General features: G+C 41.5%; 1 protein-coding gene across 1 annotated transcript in view; it reads right to left on the minus strand.

The window, feature by feature from the left end:
* Positions 1 to 17,179, minus strand: part of ADAMTS6 (ADAM metallopeptidase with thrombospondin type 1 motif 6) — a 2,426,739-nt gene that overhangs the window by 159,550 nt on the left and 2,250,010 nt on the right. The window contains exon 22 of the mRNA XM_069627350.1: positions 14,535 to 14,739. Within this exon, the coding sequence (XP_069483451.1) occupies positions 14,535 to 14,739 (205 nt within the window). The remainder of the gene's footprint in view (positions 1 to 14,534; positions 14,740 to 17,179) is intronic.

The following is a 17,179-nucleotide window of genomic DNA, read 5'->3' on the forward strand; positions in this document are numbered from 1 at the left end:
AATATCAACGTTACAGAGATAGCATTCTGTCCCTGGAGACTGTGCTCCTCCTCCCGCTGTAAAATAGGCAGTGACTGTTGGCCAGTGTGGCCTTTGAGCTGCCTATCAGTGTACTGCAAGCCTCGTAATGCAGTATTATCCGAACAGCACCCTGTACGTCCTTTGATACAGGAGCCCTTTCACTGTTAGCAGTGACTGCTGACTGTTTGTCTTTGAGCCGCATTCAGTTTTTCTTTTCCATCTTTAGCTTGCGTGGTTCTACCATTGCCTAAAGCCGGCTATTCCTTCAACTATGACTGCAAAGATGAATTTACATAACAGACAAAAGGCAAATGCTCTGAAAAAAGGAGAGTTTAAAGATGCTGCTAGTTTCTGCACTGAGACATCGTCGACACATAAACTCGAAATATCTAAGATGAGCAAAATCACAGATTTCTACAATGGCCAAAGTGCAGTAATTGAATTCCATCCTTTACCTGAGCCTAATGAAGTCCCTAAAAGTGAAGTAGCATGTACAACTGTGGAGTTTGACAATAATAACTCTCTATTATATTTATGCTATAGCCTTGAGGGACAAATCACCAATCTGGAACGAGGTGGTGCCAATAAGGAGCTGTCATTTAATAACAAGGAGTCTGAAACCTTTGGAAGTGAACCAAATGAAACCTTGGTAGTCCCCAAAGCTGAACCTCCAGCTCATTTATCTTGTTCACCGCTTGCGGGGCTTGCTGATGAAACCACCAACATTACTGCTGACAGATAAGACCCCAGTATAACATCAGACCATCATAATCAATCTGAGAGTATGTATAGTGAGAAATTCAAAGAATTGATGCGTATAATGTGGCTACAATTTTCGCTCTAAAAATACTGTTGAATTTATCACATAACATCTCAGCCAGGTCCAAAGAAATGTGAGATTATTGACAGAACTATTGAGACTGAAGCAAGCAGATACTGAAGATGCCTGTCTGAGATCTGAACCGCAGTAAAACTCTACTGCTCCACCACTAAACGACATACAAATGGACACAAATCCTGAAAATCTTGAGTCCACAAAGGTTGAGATCTTGATTGGTAGCGATGATGAACATGAGGATTGCCATCTATCTAAAAGAGAAAGAAGAAGCAAGAAGAAATCGAAGGCTAATAATGGAAAAAAACAATTACAGGAGATGAGGTCAAGGAGCAAGTGGAAAGTGAACAAACTGATAATGTGCAACGCACATCTAAACAAGCAAGCAAAAAAAACGGTACGCAGAGCAAAGTGAATTGCCCAAAAATCAGGCAACTTAACTAATTGGCTGATTGGCTTCATGGCCCAAAAGGCCGAAGCTAAATTGGTACCCCAGGCTAGGGAAGAAGAATCGGATGCAAGTTCTTTGGACTGCCCCAACTCTAGACTAGAAATTAGCGTGTCATCTACTGAGGCAAATGTAAATGAGAACGTCCTGGAAAGAAAAAGGGTACCCGATGTGATTAACCCAATTAAGAAAACTGTGAAGACAAATGAGAGGAAAAAATGTTCTGCTGAAAATGAATGCACTTTGCCCCAAAAAGTGTTGACAATTTTGAGTGTGGCAAGGGTGGAAAAAAAAACAAACAGAAGTAGACTCCTTGAAATTTTCCATCATCTCCTGCTGTTAAGGATAATAAAAAGTAGTGACTTCAAATTAGTGGCGCAATGCTACAATTGTGTATCCAAGGTGCATTGTATGTCAGAAGATGTTGTCAGCTTAATTAGGTCTAATGTATCTGACCTGGGTAGAAGGGGCTATGAATTGAACAGTGAGTGGGCCAACAATGATCCGAATAAAGTAAGATCGACCGTAACCCAGCTAGACAGCAAGAAGCCTACAATCATTGGGCAATAAGTAAAATACATTCTGATTCTACAAGTGATGCTAATATGAAATCCCACTGGGAGTGGCTTTGCTCATTTTTACCTCCAATAACAACAAGAACCTAATCTAGTATTCAATTTATATCTTGGAATACTAGAGGACATAAACATCTATTTAGCCCTGAAGGCTCTAGCAAACTATTCAATACAGCCGAAGTAACATTCTTGCAAGAAACATTAGGTATGTCCCTATTTGATGGCTATATCGCATATTTTCGACATGCGGCTAGGGGTACTAAAGAGTGGCCATATGGTGGCTTTGCTATCCTTGACGTTAATGGTATCAAATACAAAACATATGTGGAGGATGAGAGCGATTCCAAAGTATTATCGGTCAAAATAGAACTAGACACCAAGCAGGCATTTTTACTAGTATATGTATATGACACTCCCGGTGGTGATCTCACATTGGGAATACAGCTGAAGATATTTAAACAGGTTGGAATCAAATATGCTGAAGACCCGAAGCTTATTATAGGTAGTGATTTAAATGCTAGCCATCTCACTAATGCCAAAATAAATAGTGCAAATACTCAGGAATTTATGAAAAACTGTGAACTTGAGAAATCTATGAGATGGAAAATCTTCTTTGAAGAGCTAGATCTAAAGATCATCAGTGGTGATGATACACCCACTGGGCCCACTTGGCATAATGGTATTTCCTCCTCTACGTTGGACTATATCTATGTTAGTGAAAAAATATATCCCCTGATTCTAGATATGCATACGTGTTGTAATGAATTCAATGACCAAGCCATACTCTCTCTTAGATATTTCCTACCTACTGCAAAGTTATCCTATTGGGATAAAATTGGTGCTTTGGAGGTGAATCAAAGTGGGAATAAATTGGGCTGGACGGATAGAAATTTGGAAAAAGCAAAAGAATGGGCTAAGGCAGTTAAAATGTATCTTGGCATATGGAAACTGACAATGAGATTGTGTTATGGCTTTCTTGTATGTACGGCCTTCTGCCAATGGGTACATTTACATCTGTGAAACAGGGTTCCAAATGTGTGAGACCTTATGATAAAGCCATATGTAGTAGAAAAAAAAATTATGCAGCACGAACTTAGAACTATTGATCGTATGAATGTACTGAGTGTCGAATTGGCCGCTAGAAAGTGTAAAGTACAAAAATGAATACAAGGATTGGTTGAAAAGATATAGGATATCTGAAAACAACGTAGTGTGGCAAAGTATGGTTAGGATACTGTTGGATGGGGACACAAAAAATCTTTGGGCAAAATATAAAATGGTGACTTCTAAGGGTGAAGAAGAGATGCTCTGTAATATTGATAAGGTGCATTGGAAAGATGATCGTTTGAATACATTTTCGGATAATAAAATAATCATGGAAAGAAAGACCCATATGCACCTAAAAATTGATTGTGACGATCTCATATTAATAATTAAGGGGCTAAAATCCTCCAGAGCCCCTGGGCCAGACGGGATATGCAACTTAATTATTAAGGATAACCCCATTCTGTGGGTGGATATCCTCATGACCCTCTTTAAAAAAATAATAAACATGGGTAGGATTCCAGAATCCTCGAAAACTCCCAATATCATACCTGTTTTCAAAAAGGGGTCAAGACTGTTACCAGAAAATTACCGTCTGTTAGCTCTGACTGATGAACCCAGCAAAATCTTGTGTACTTTAATCCTGAAAGAAATCAATCCTTGGATAGAAAAGGATAATATCTTCAGTAGATTTCAGACAGGCTTTAGAAAAGGTTACTCTACTAATGCGAACATCTTTATGATAAATACTCTTCTTGAAGAGGCAAAGTTTAAGGACTCATTGTCTCTGTATCTTCTGTTTTTAGACTTTTCGTCTGCATTTGATACTATGGACAGAGATAAATTATGGGTCAAACTAGACAAAATGGGCATCCCTGAGCGCTTACTATATGCATGTAAATTGATCTACGAAAATAATACTGCCAGAGGTAGACTGAATAATAAGGGTGAGTTATCAAAACAGATACCTATAAGAAGGGGAGTGAGACAGGGCTGTGCGCTAGCGCCTGTTCTATTTAATTTGTTTTTGGACGATTTTGGCAGTTTATTTCTTGAAAAACGAAATGCATTTCCCAAAATAGGTAAAAATAAAGTGGGTTGGATTGGCTACGCCAGTGATTTGATAATCATTGATAACACCTTTATGGGACTCTATCACAGTGCTCTGGCTGTCTTGAAGTATGCAGAATTAAATGGGTTAAAAGTAAATTTGGAAAAGACACAATCTTTGGAGGCAGGTAGAAAATGATCAGGCAGGTTTAGTATTATGAGTTCTATGGGAGTCATTTAAAGGGCAACAAGCTATAGATATCTGTAATATGATTTAACCTCGGAAGTGAAGGAAAATGAAATATTATTACAGAATAAAAGAGCTAAAGCCATATCTACCATGTCTGCATTAACAATTTTCTAAAAATAAACTGCTGGATATAGCCTAACTGGAGTTCTAAATGTATACAAGCAGAAACTATCCATAGCATTTTTATATGCTCTGGAAACGTCCTCTGATGAATTGGGTAATTGGGCAGACCGATTAGAAGGATGTATACGGGGAAGGAATCTGGGCCTTACAAACTATACTTCCATTGAAACTATAAGGCTCGAACTGGGCCTCATATTGCTGGCAACTCTAATTGAAATAAATAGAGATAAACTATAATTTTTTCTTATAAACCGGTATTATCCTTTTGCGCCAAATGAAAATATTTTTAATTGTTTGAGAAAAAATTCCTTCAAGAAAATCATGTATCTCAAAATCTCTTTATTGTATCTGATTTCTATGGGTTTTTTCATACATTTTTCCAAACAAAAAGTTCGAATTTCTCTGTTTTTTCAATTGATAATATAGCATAATCCTTAATTACTATTCAAAACTCCACATTCTCTATCTCTCATACATTTTTCCAAACAAAAGGTTTACATTTTTCAATTTTTTCCAATTGATAAAATCCAATGTCACGGACCTGCGGCATTATGCAGGGGAAAACGGATCCCTATTTTCAAAACAGACCAAAAATTGAACTGTGGAGGGAAAGAAAATAACTTTTGGAAACAGCAAAAGTAAAGACATTTAGATAAACCTTGAAACTACTTGGAAGTGTTTATTAAGGGATCTGTCCTGATGAGCCACTACTTAAGACTGGTGAAACACGTGTTGAGAGATAGAGATTGTGGACTTTTGAATAATAATTAAGGATTATGTTATATTATCTATATGGAAAAAACTGAAAAATTGTAACGTTGTCATTTCCCATATTTGGAGTGGCGTGATACATTTCTTTTTAATTTTCTTTTTTTTAAATTCCCTTTAAAAATGCTTTAATAAACACTTTCAAAGTATATACAGTAGTAATACATTTCAAAGGAATAACTAACATATCGAACATTTTGCTTCAGACACTTTTCCAAATTGTGCCTCCTTCCAGTACCTAGTGTAGTGAATCAGGGTGAGCATTAGTAAAGGAGGGTGTCTATGGAGTGCATTTTTTGCATCCAAACATAGACTACAATGTTGCACCAGACAAATGAGGAATCCATGCAAAATTTGGTAGCAGTGGGTTCAACGGTGTGGATTTGTATAGCCGGACAAACACACACACATACAAAATATTTTTTGCATATAAGATTGTTGCATCCAAACATAGACTACGATCTTGCCCCAGACAAAAGAGGAATCCATGCACAATTTGGGAGATGTGGGTTCATCGGTGTGGATTTGTATAGCCGGACAAACGTACACACATACGTTATTCAGCTTAATATATAAAGACAAACAAGAATCACATTTCTCCTTTTTGTCATTTTTAAAGCAAGCACCAAGGGCAGATGCACTGAAAGACACTGGCAGCTGACGACCGGAAGAAAAATTAGCATGTCAAGCCTGCGTCAACCCACCCTCAGGGTTTTATCAGGGTGGGCTGTTCTTGTTACCGAGCACTGTAGGTGGGGCTGTGGTCTGAAAAGACTTGACCACTTCGTGAAAGGCACTGTGCCTGTCCTGTGACAGGGCAGGCCAAGCGTAAGGGAACAAGCCACGGGCATACTCTGTAAATATGTGATGTGCTTTCCTTACCCATGACATGCCCCACACTGAACGTTTTGTAAGGGGCAAACTGAAACTAACAATGGATTTGCAGAGGCAGTTTTTATTTGCAAGAGTCACCCACCACACATAATGAATTTGTTTCCCTTACCTGCGTGTGACGTGGGCTGATGCTGGTTGAGTATGTGGTGTGTACACCAGGCTCATAATATGGATGTGCTACATATCTTGCAGTTTAGCATCCAAGTGCCACTCCCCATGGTGCCTTCCTCTGATTTTCTGTGGCCCCTTGAAGCAGGGTCTGTGAAACAGGGAGTGGAGGTTTGAACCACCTCTTGCACTGGTGCTTCCTGCTGATCATATCACCATTAGATGACCCATCAGGAAGCCAGTCTTACTGTTGTGCGTGCATGGTATTGTGTCTGAAGCAAGCAAGTCATACATCTATAGAGCCCTTGAGGCCTACTTTAGCCTGAGATCGTGGGACGGTGAGCACCACCCTGTGTTTAAACCTGGACACATGCTGCTTAGGTCAGAGTGTCCCTGTGAGGACTGGACCATTGCATGAGTATGCATATGACCACTGTGTCTAGCAATGGGCAAAGAATGGCTAGCCCTGCGGCTGACAGCCTGCACTGCTCTCGTCATCTCCATAACGGGGGTTACCCACTAACGAAAAGCATGTTATCAATGCCCCCCAAAGCTGTTATGAAATTGGCAACACAGATTTTCAGAGGCCCTTTCACTGTGTTTGGTGCAGCGCTCAGTATTCTTGCTACTACTTGTTATCTCAACGTGTCTCGGAAGGATAGCTCAGGGGCAACGCGCTCCCCTTGGAAGCAAGACGACACACAGCATCGCAGGATCGATCCCCGGGTCCGCGCTTAGAAACCTCTGGGTATTAAGCGCGCTATGAATAGCCAATTACAATTACGTGCGAAGGCCCAAGTTTGCCTCTAGTGATGGAAGCTTTAGAGAAGTGGATCTGGGTACACTACAAGCAGAATTAACAAATTTTCTAAAAGGGGCTCATCATCTTCTCAAAATGTATTGAAAAAACAGAGATTGAAAAGTTGGGCATCGGAGAAACTGTTCTCCGCATGTGAATATACCCCTCGTGTACTGGAGAGATTGACAGAGTGGGCCTCTGTGGTCCATAACTCTCAGCACAAATCGGCAGTCATTTCTCTGGAATATGAATCTAGTAACGCAGAATTTATAGCAGTCTGAAGCCTGAATCCTCGACTTCCCTAAGCCAAGAAGCCTTAATTTGACAGACAAATCACGTCTGATGAATCTCTCCTTGAGGACGCAAAGACACATTCATCATTTTTTCGTTGAGGAACAAATGCACCGCAAGTATGCGATTTACTGGAACAGCTCGTGCCCTGCTGTGGCGGCCTACATGAATAGGGAGTAAGTGGCTCATGCGAGAGAACTGTGGGTCTGCTAAGGGGCCCCAGGCTAGACCTGCAGCGATTCATGATGCCAGGAAGAAGGCAGCACCCGTCTCCTCCACCTTGGGACCTGTAGTATGCACTTGAAGCGCTTGCCTGTGGCCCGCTGGAAAGAGTCCTTAAGGCTGATACTTGTTATATGCATTTATTTATTTGTGGCATGACATGCATGTGGTTTTTCACCCACTTGGCAGTGGTGGGGATCTGAGCGTGATCTGCAGATAGCATGTTCGAATCCCAGCAAGGCCAACTCAGCCTTTCCTCCTTCCGAGGTCGATAAATGAGTACCAATTTCGGTTGGGTGATATTGTATGTAAATATGTGCTCTGTAAAGTGCTTTGGAATTAAGGCGCTATATAAATAACACATCATTAACATTATATCCTAATGGGTGATTTCCACAGTGTGGGGTGAATGGGTGTTCATCAGAATGTAGTCTTGATGTCAGACTTTGGTTGCAGGGTGTCTTCGGGTACACGGGTTGGGTGAGAGGTGACCGATCCCTGCTTGGAGGGGCCCTTACATTTATTTGGGTTTATGGGATACATCCAGGGCAGAACTCCATTTGTCACTTAGCAAAGCCTAAGTGAGGACATTAGTGATGAACAATCCAACAATTAATTTAATATTTCAATTTTTACATGGACTCACAGAGGCACTGTACCCTACTGGCAAAACATCAGAACCAATCCAAACAGCAATGGGACTGCAGCCAATTCACTCCATTGTGAGAGAGTAATCGCAATAAACCACGCTTGCCAGGGTTTGCCACTGTGAATTCATTTGGGGTGACTATTTTAAAATGTAAACAGAGATATTTAACAAACTGTCTGACGCAAGCTCAGAAAGACATATTTTAAATACGTCGCCCACGTAAGAAAATTCATAGGGGCATTTTCTGTGAAAGATGATTTAGTTTGGTGCATCCAGCCACGTACAATGACTGGGAAAGCTGACGCCACATTGTTGGATTCTGTTAAAGGTGATCACCCCACCACTAAAGTAGATGTTCCAAGCAGTCTCTGTTTCCGAAAATCCACAATTGTGATCTCACAAGCAATGAAGTGGACACCACCATCAATCTTTGCATAATCACCCGCTTGTACCATGGCAGACATTATATTTTTCTGTTGACTGTATATTTTCTTACTTCGCATTGTAACAGCTTCACACGTCAGATCATCGGGGGTTTATGGCATTAGCCCTGTCAAGCTGCATCAATCTCTGATCATGTCAATACAACACACTGATTAACCAAACAGGTTGAACCCCAGCCGCGATTTGTTGTATACTTTGCAAGGCGTCTTTCTTTGGCTGACAACATTACGTGTGCAGTGACAATGAATAAAGATCATGACATTATGAAGCTTAAAAGTAGGAGTTTCTAAGTGAGAATGCACGACTCAACAGCTTCTGCCTCTTCCAAAATTCCATAAAGAGCTCCAGGAAAAGAGAACTGACATTGGGCCTAATCGACGCCAGGCTGCCCCACTGCCTTTGGACTGGATCTGAGCCCAGATTCAGACCGGAACATACAATTGGCTCATGTACTAATGAAAAAGCCCACAGTCGCAAATAGAAGTTCATTCTTTTTGTGACAGGCTATTTGAGTAGTACCCAAAATGTGTTGCAAATTGTGGATTTTAAAGAATATGTGTTAAGTAACACTGGTCATAACTACTAGCTGCACAGTGAAGTAACTCATGAAAATGTTCAATTTTGACCAAAAAACGGTCCCACTTTGACCAAAAAAAAAACGGTCCCACTTTGACCCCCAAAAAATATCCAACTTTGACCAAAAATACTGGACCTTTTTGATAAAAAAAAAAAAACCGGACCCAAACAAGCATGTTGGTCCTGAACTTTGGGTACTGCTCTATTACCCTCCATCTCACCTCTGTGTGACAATCCCTAGGTACACCATTGAGCGACTGGATTCATCATGCTGTGGAGAGATTCACTTTCCTGAAGGTAACTCGATGCAAGGCTGGTTCTCTGCACCATTGTGTAGACACATTTCACCTTTCCTCTGCCTGGGATTTCCCATCTATAATTTTTTTTGCGCATTCTGAGAAAGGCTTTGCTTTCAAACGAATGTAAACGTGCCCATTGGTGGTGCAGGCCACAAATCGACCCTAGTTTTGCCTGAGTTAATGCATCTACCAGATTTGCTTCCCTAGACTGGGTTTAACGTACAGAAGGCTCCCACCTCTGTTTTGTGTTAAAAAAATCTATAGACGTCGCATTCCTCTGAATTTCTAGGAAATAAAAAAAAAACCTGCCTTGCTTCTAGGAAACAGTGCCGGGAGGTTCTGCCTCATTATTCTGGACGCAGAGCATCAGAAAGTTGGGCTGTGAAGCGGGGTCTCCACGCTGTGCCGCCTGGTATACATTTCTAATTAAGAATGAGTCACAGACTGGTGGCAGCTAAGTAGGTCTTCTACGCAGGTCACCTGTTTCAATAGTAAGACATTTTCTTTTCTACTGAAAGCACGGGTACGCTGAAGCAAAACACCCATTGAGGGTTCGTATCAGGTCTTTGCTAGTCATTCTGGTAAAATCAGCAGTTCCACTGACCTTGATAAGCATTTAGATGTTTTCAGTAAAAAACTGTTTAATACTGATCGAACTGGTGCTGCTTTCTCTCCCCAACATAGATTGGCTCCGTACAAGCTTTTTTCAATACAATGTGCTTCTCTCCTTCCCAACTGCACCTTCTGTGCAACTTTCTTGTTTTCTTGGCGGTGCTACCTTACACTATGCGCATTTAGTTTTTCTTCACCCTTCACGTCACTTCTCTGCACATTGCCCCTGGGTGTCTCTGTGCACAGTCTTTCTTCTTTTAGGCACAGGGCTTGATTCACAGAAACAGTTTATAATGGCGCAACCCCATAGTAAAATGCTCTGTGAATGAGGCCCACTGTGTCTCTCTGGGGAGGACTCTTTAAAATATGTAAGGACACGTGATGTCACAGGAAGGGAACAGATATTAAATTGAAATATGCAAATTTCACCCAAATGAACTTCCTTTCTTTCTTTCTTTTAAATATTTATAACACGCTCAAGATGGACCTAACCATATAAAGGCGCGCCTAGAATCCCAAGAAATGTAACACTCAGATAGCGTAAAGGGGGTGCACATATGAATTGGCTAAATAAGGAGAAAAGAAAGGGCCCTCCTATAGACGTCCCCTATACTATTCAAACAGGAAGGTCTTAAGGACCCTCAGAAACTGCAAAAGCGTCTCGCAGCCTCTCATCTCCAAAGGGTTCAGAGTCTGGGGCCAAAGACTTCAAATCTTCTATCTCTTCTGGAAACGCATACAAAGCGGGGAACACTCAAGAACAGCTGGTCTTTTGATCATAGCATCTTTGATGGTTGGTTGCAGCAGATTGTAGAGCTCAAATAGTCCGTAGCCAAACCATTGAAACATTTTAAAATTCAGAAATGCTACCTTCAATTGGATGCCATGTTCCACTGCTAACCAGTGCAATGTTCTGCGAAGGGGGGTAACATGAGCTGATTTACCTAGACGGCCATCCATTCTGACGGCCACATTTTGGGTTTTCTCAAGCCTGGACATTTGTTTGGCAGTAATGCCCATCAAAAGACTACGACAGTAGTCCAAGTTGATGTTGGTTAAGGCCCCCACCACTGTTGCATGATCCTCGTCAGGAATAAACGGTAAAAACTGACAGTGCATGCGCAGTGAGTAAAAGACTGCTTGGACGTTAGCGCTAGCCTGCGCCTCGCTACCCAGATTGTCTTGCCAAAGGCAGCCTAATTTCTTAATCTTAGAGGTGATTTGTAGCTTTTCACTAAGAATACTCAGAGCAAAAGATTCTTTTGCAGCTATAACAAGCTGTTTAGGCCCAAACAATATGAGCTCGGTTTTTGATGCGTTCAACTGGAGCTGGTTTTTAGCCATCCACTTCTTTATGTCTTCCAAACACTGATTCATCTTAAGGAAGGCATCCTCGATGTTACCAATTTTAATATATAACTGTGTATCATCTGCGTAAGAATGATAACTCAATCCGTGATTCTTCACAATATTCATCAGAGGTTGCATATGTTAAAATGCAGTGGCGACAGGGAAGATCCTTGCGGAACTCCACATCCACATTCACATTGGTCTTTCCCAATCGAAGAATGTGCATAGGACGAGTACAAATTTGCCCTTCACAAGATTAATCGTCAACACGCGAATATATTTTCTGCATGTTTCCTATAATGTGGCAGCCAAAGTATAAAAGGTGCGCTCCTTTTAGACAATGAAAAGCTGGAAACTATTTCATAGGGTTCATGAATAGATCGTCATGTGGTCTTCTGAGTCAGTGCCTTGCCACTAGTCCTGACCTTCTTGGTTCAAAGCCTAACTTCAACACTGTTTGAAGCAGGCTGAAAATACATTCACACCATGGGAAGGGTCATTGGCCAATCTGATGTCTGGAACAGTGGGCGAGAATATACAATCTCTGCCCGCTGTTCTAGCCACAGGAGGCCCTTCCCCGGGTGGTGCCATTTATTTAAAACATTGTAATGTGGGGAGGCAACAGGGAGCGTGTCCCTGTTGTCTCCCCACCTCCTTCTTACCCCCAAAAACAACAAACCCCTTTCCCCACTCCCCCCTCCCAATGTGCTTGCAGGACTAGAGCTTTAAGCTCCAGTGCCTGCGCTCCTTCCAATCCCGGCCACTGCCAAAGAAATGGAAAAAGGACTTATTCCCTTTTCCTGATCGACCATCTTTTTCTTTTTTTTTTCTTCCCTCTGGAAATTGGTTGCACAAGCAGCCATTCTCCTGAGGGTGGAAAAAAAACATTCACACCACGGATGAACCCCGGGTTGGAAATGCCACAGCCCGCGACGAGACACTCGCTTTGCTCGGGCATGCCATGCCTCGGGCTGGCAGGCTGCTACCGGCCATATCCGATCCCTGCATAGGGGGTGAAAGCCATAATAATGTTAGAGAGCATTTTTTGTTATCACACAAACAACTGCGGGTAAGTTGACCGCTTTCTGAAACAAAGTGGGCGGATGCCATCCACTTTTGTGTTCCCTCGACTTGAGCCCTACCGCTCTGCATACTACAAGTACCTCAGGCTGCTATTCTGTTGTGTTATACTTTGTTTCCTGTGCCAGGCTATTATGCAACTCTATGCAAAAAGGGCGAGCATACTCATCCTTGGCACTTAAGGGGTTAAAAGCGAAGCAACCAAGTTTAAAAATAATACCATCTTTCAAAAGCAGCAAGTGTAAAAGTAAGAAAATAGGGAAAACGGACTCAAACTTGTTTAGCTGTAGCATAAAAGCCATTTCCAATGGCCCTTATATAAGGGAGGTTCAGTCATTCCCACCAGAATTGCATTGCCTCCATCAATGTGCGACAAAAGCAAAAATTGTAGACTGAAATGAAAATAGAGAGGGGGCAGACAAAATTTGATTTTAAAACAAGCTACAGAAATGGGAACTGTCTGCAAATGGCCAAGGGTAGGCCTTGTAAAGCCTATGTCTGACTTCCACCGGACTAGCCAGATTGATTGATTGATTGATTGATTGATTTCTTTCTTTCTTGTTTGCTTGTTAGACGCTTCTACAGCAAGTAAAATACAGTTTCAAAGTACCCACATTTGACATGAACTGAATTCCACAATTTTTCAATTTCTGAAAGGCATTGGACCAAATGGAAAATTTCATTCTCTGATGACACAGAAAGATATAGACCCTGATTCTCTGAGTGTTTTCCAATGGGGATTTTCCATTATAAAACGCTTCTGTGAATTAGGCCCATAATTGGGTGTCATCAGCATGCTGCTTTATGGAGATGCCGTATTTAGCTACAGGTTCTCCCAGTGATTCCATATAAAGGTTAACTACAATATTAGACAAAATCGAACCTCCCAAAGCAAGTGCGGGATGGTGGAGGAACTTGTGGTCCCAAGCTAAACAATTTGGTGTCTATTTGACAAAAGGAATTGGAACCAAATCAATACCACCACACCTAATCCATTCGATGAGAACGGATGTTCAAAGGTACTGAGAAAGGTGTCCCATTGCTACACGCCACCTTTCTTTCCCCATGAGAACCACTATCCACCAATGTACGTTTTGTCACTCCTTTATCACACCTGATTCAGTGTATTTTTCTTTCCAGGGCACAATTGTTCCCATCATACATCACAGTTTTACTTCCCAGGAGCCATCATGAATTTCATTCTAGCAATAGAGCTTCTTCTCTTAGGCAAGTTGTACTTCTCTTATTCTTGCAGGTGCACACTGTGCTGTACTTCCATCAGACTTCTCTTCATCACATGCACTCCTTCTAATCTTTCTAGAAAGCTTTTATTCCGAGCTGGAAATGGACACAATTTACAGTGACCGATCTACTTAAGGAACAAAAATAAGGGCAACTGGAGCACTTGGTGGATGGACTGAGTCCTGTTGATTTGCAAAGAGCATTGTGGGAACATATGAATGAGCACAGAAGTTTATATTTGATATATGTTTGTGATAGGGATTCAAGCACAAAACACTTCTGATCAAGCAATGCAAACTGGGCTGTGTGATCTACACATTTGTCACTATCAGCCCCAGGCCACATCCAAACCCATCCAAAATGGATTAATTATAGAAGATCACTATGACACAAAACAGTCGATATAACTTCTCTTGGATCAGGGTGGTCTAGGCTGTGGAGTGCAAAGCAACTGAGTTTGTTTGAAAACTATAAGTTGGTTGCTGTTTATCTCAAATTATTTAAAAAGTTTGGCATTTTTGAGAACGTACACACAGCATATCATACTGAATAATAGTGAATTGTTTGTCACAATAGGAATATGGCAACCTTTTCTAGTTAGAGTATTTAGCCCATGTCCCTGGATAAAAGTATCATACCATGGAAGCCAGAAGTAAACTCTGATGGAAAACTGGACTTCAATCAGGTGCAATTGCAATAGAGCATGAACAGTGCCTGTTATTTCCAAATGGTTATCAGAATCACACAACATGCACATCTATTCAATCTAAAAGCGAATACCAAGGAGAGGAGGCAATGATTTTTACCAAACTTGAGGCTGCGCTATTCAATATAATTCAAGTGTTTATCCTTACTTCTGACCAGTCCAAAGCAACCCACTGCGGTGGACAAGATTGGTTATTGCATTGTTCTTTTTCGATTGGTCGGTGGGTTAAGCAAGTGATGTCATCCAAGGTCTCCTCCTCAGATGGCCCGATCTTTCTAATGCACAGAACTGTCCGTGTCCGCATTCCCCCGTCACAGGTCTTGCTGCAATCTGACCAGTCTCCAATGAACCATCTATGATGAGACAGCAAAGCAAGTGAAATTTCAGTTTACAAACATGATGCAGTGTTTTCAAAATGTTGACTTACTTTGATATGAATAAATCTGCTTAGCTGTTGCAGGACATCATTGCCAGATTGACAAAGCTGCAGGATTTGACGTTTCTTTGAATAAGATACTATCCCAGTAGTGCCAGTCATCCTTACGGCCTCCCCTCTAATCACTGCCTAGCTCCCACCCTCCTGCCTGTCTAAAATGAAGCACTGCAGTAGAGAACCACCAGACATAGCACCCACTCCTTGGCCTTTAACAAACTCCCCGCCCTATTTAAATGGCAGCCGTTTCCGTATGCTCCAAATTTCCAATTGTGTCAACTTTCTGAAATTGATTTGAATCCTTTACTTAATTTATACTCAGCTCTTTGCTTTTGAACTGATATTACCAGTGCATAATTTCAGTATTGTTGAACAGCGCAAATGGCTCAAAAATTAAGCGACTCATTTTGATACATGAATATTTATTAAATATCGGGTGTACACTTACTAATTATGGCTAGAAGTACTCGACTGAATAAATGCCCAGTTATACCGTACCAATGGGTGGACGGGAAAAGGAATGGAAGGAGGGGCCCAAGACAAATAGTTCTTGGGGCACATGGATGTAGGACCATCACTGATTATAGAGTACTCGTAGGAGCAGCAAAAAAAAATGGTGTTGTCCATGCCAAAGTTACCACAAGTCCGAACATTTAAAAATAATGAAGTCTCTAATCTATGGAGTTGTGTCTAAATGACAATGGAAAATAAGAAATGTGTTGTCAAAAACTTCAGTCAACTTTCCATAGAGATTATTTGCGGAAGACACATTTACAAGAAATTTGTTGAGTATAGTAGGCCTCAATAAAAACACTTTAAGAATCCGAAATCCAAGAAATTGTGTTACAATTTGATGGACTGTTTTGCAAGAAACAAGGATGTGCTACCATCCCAAAGAATTAACCACAACAAATAAAAATGGAATAGTTGGCAGAGGACTTGCTATCTTTATAGAAAATATTGAGATGGACGTTGCAGTAAATGAAATCTTCCAGGAGGTACTCGATGTCTGAGATACTGAATGTACAAGAGTGGTGACCTAATGAGATTGCAATGAACTAACAAGCTAATAAACATACACATCAAACTGGTGAATGATCACACCCAAAAAATTGACTCCTGAAGTCGCTTGATGTAGAAGAGTGGGGTGTGAGCAATATCTAATGATCCTCATCATTTGCTGTGAGGATTTTAACCTTTGAAATATTTGCACCTGTGGAAGGGTGCTCATCCAACTAGCAGGCTGGGAACAGACACTGCCTTATTATCTTTAGGCATTGGCTCCCCGCTCCCCCCTGTCCCCTCTTCCGGCCACATGCCACCCCAGGTGCACACAATATCCAAGACCCCATTTCCCTCCCTCCCTACAGATTCACCTGTTGGCCTGGCGCTTCCTGGTCTGGGTGCTGTTCTCACTCAGCGTACGTCCCCAGCTCACCATAGAAATAGAAATACGTTTTCTATTTACTATGGCAGCAGACATCTTTTTTTATGGGGGATTGGGCACACACAGAGCACAGAAAATGGCAAAAAAGCAAATATTTAAACTGTTTGCACCCCAGATGGAGCCTTAGGGTGTGAATAGCAATCATCCCACATCCGGAGGTGTACAGGGCTGGTAAAGGCCCACCAGCCATCACCAACAACCCAAGACACAGGCTTGATTGCTATAATTAGCACTCATTAGACAATTCAAAAGGCTCAGTTCGGATTGCAACCAATCCCTGCTTCAAGGTGTGAATACCCTGATCTCAGTTCTTTCCATGATAAATGAATAAGGCATAGTCCTGTGTCAGAAAAGTTTATTCGTGGTGAAAGGCAAAGTGATATAGATTATACAGCACTGCCCCAGTCATTCCTGGCTGACCCCAATAGTTCAAAAAGATGGCTAAATTACTGCATACCAGTCAGGGGCTCAATAGGCTTTATGAAAGAGGAAACACGTTGAACCCCTTGAGCTCAGGGTGCAGTCTCCATCCAACCCATGAACACTGCCGAATAAATCTGCAATTGACAATTTTGACAGTTTTAGACAAGCAATTGTTTTCCTGAAGAGTTTTGACTTCAGTTGTGGGAAACCTTGGCCTTGAGAACATACAGGAGCCAGGAGGAAATTGCTAGGTAGAAGACAGAAAAATCAGCGTGAGCACTGATTTACAGTGGGGCCACTAAACATCCCTAAAGGGACTCAATTGAACCTCAGAGGCCAGGACATTGGATCAGGGGTACTGCTATGATGTTGCTGCTTGATTCTAACATGGAGGACAAGGTGTTTATAAACCGAGGAGGCTGGGGAAAGGGTTGATTCTGATTAACTAAAGATAGACACACCTGCAGAAAAAAGCATTCACTGGTTATGG

This window comes from Ambystoma mexicanum, chromosome 6p (assembly GCF_040938575.1).
Source record: "Ambystoma mexicanum isolate Mex_15411 chromosome 6p, UKY_AmexF1_1, whole genome shotgun sequence".
NCBI lineage: Eukaryota > Metazoa > Chordata > Amphibia > Caudata > Ambystomatidae > Ambystoma > Ambystoma mexicanum.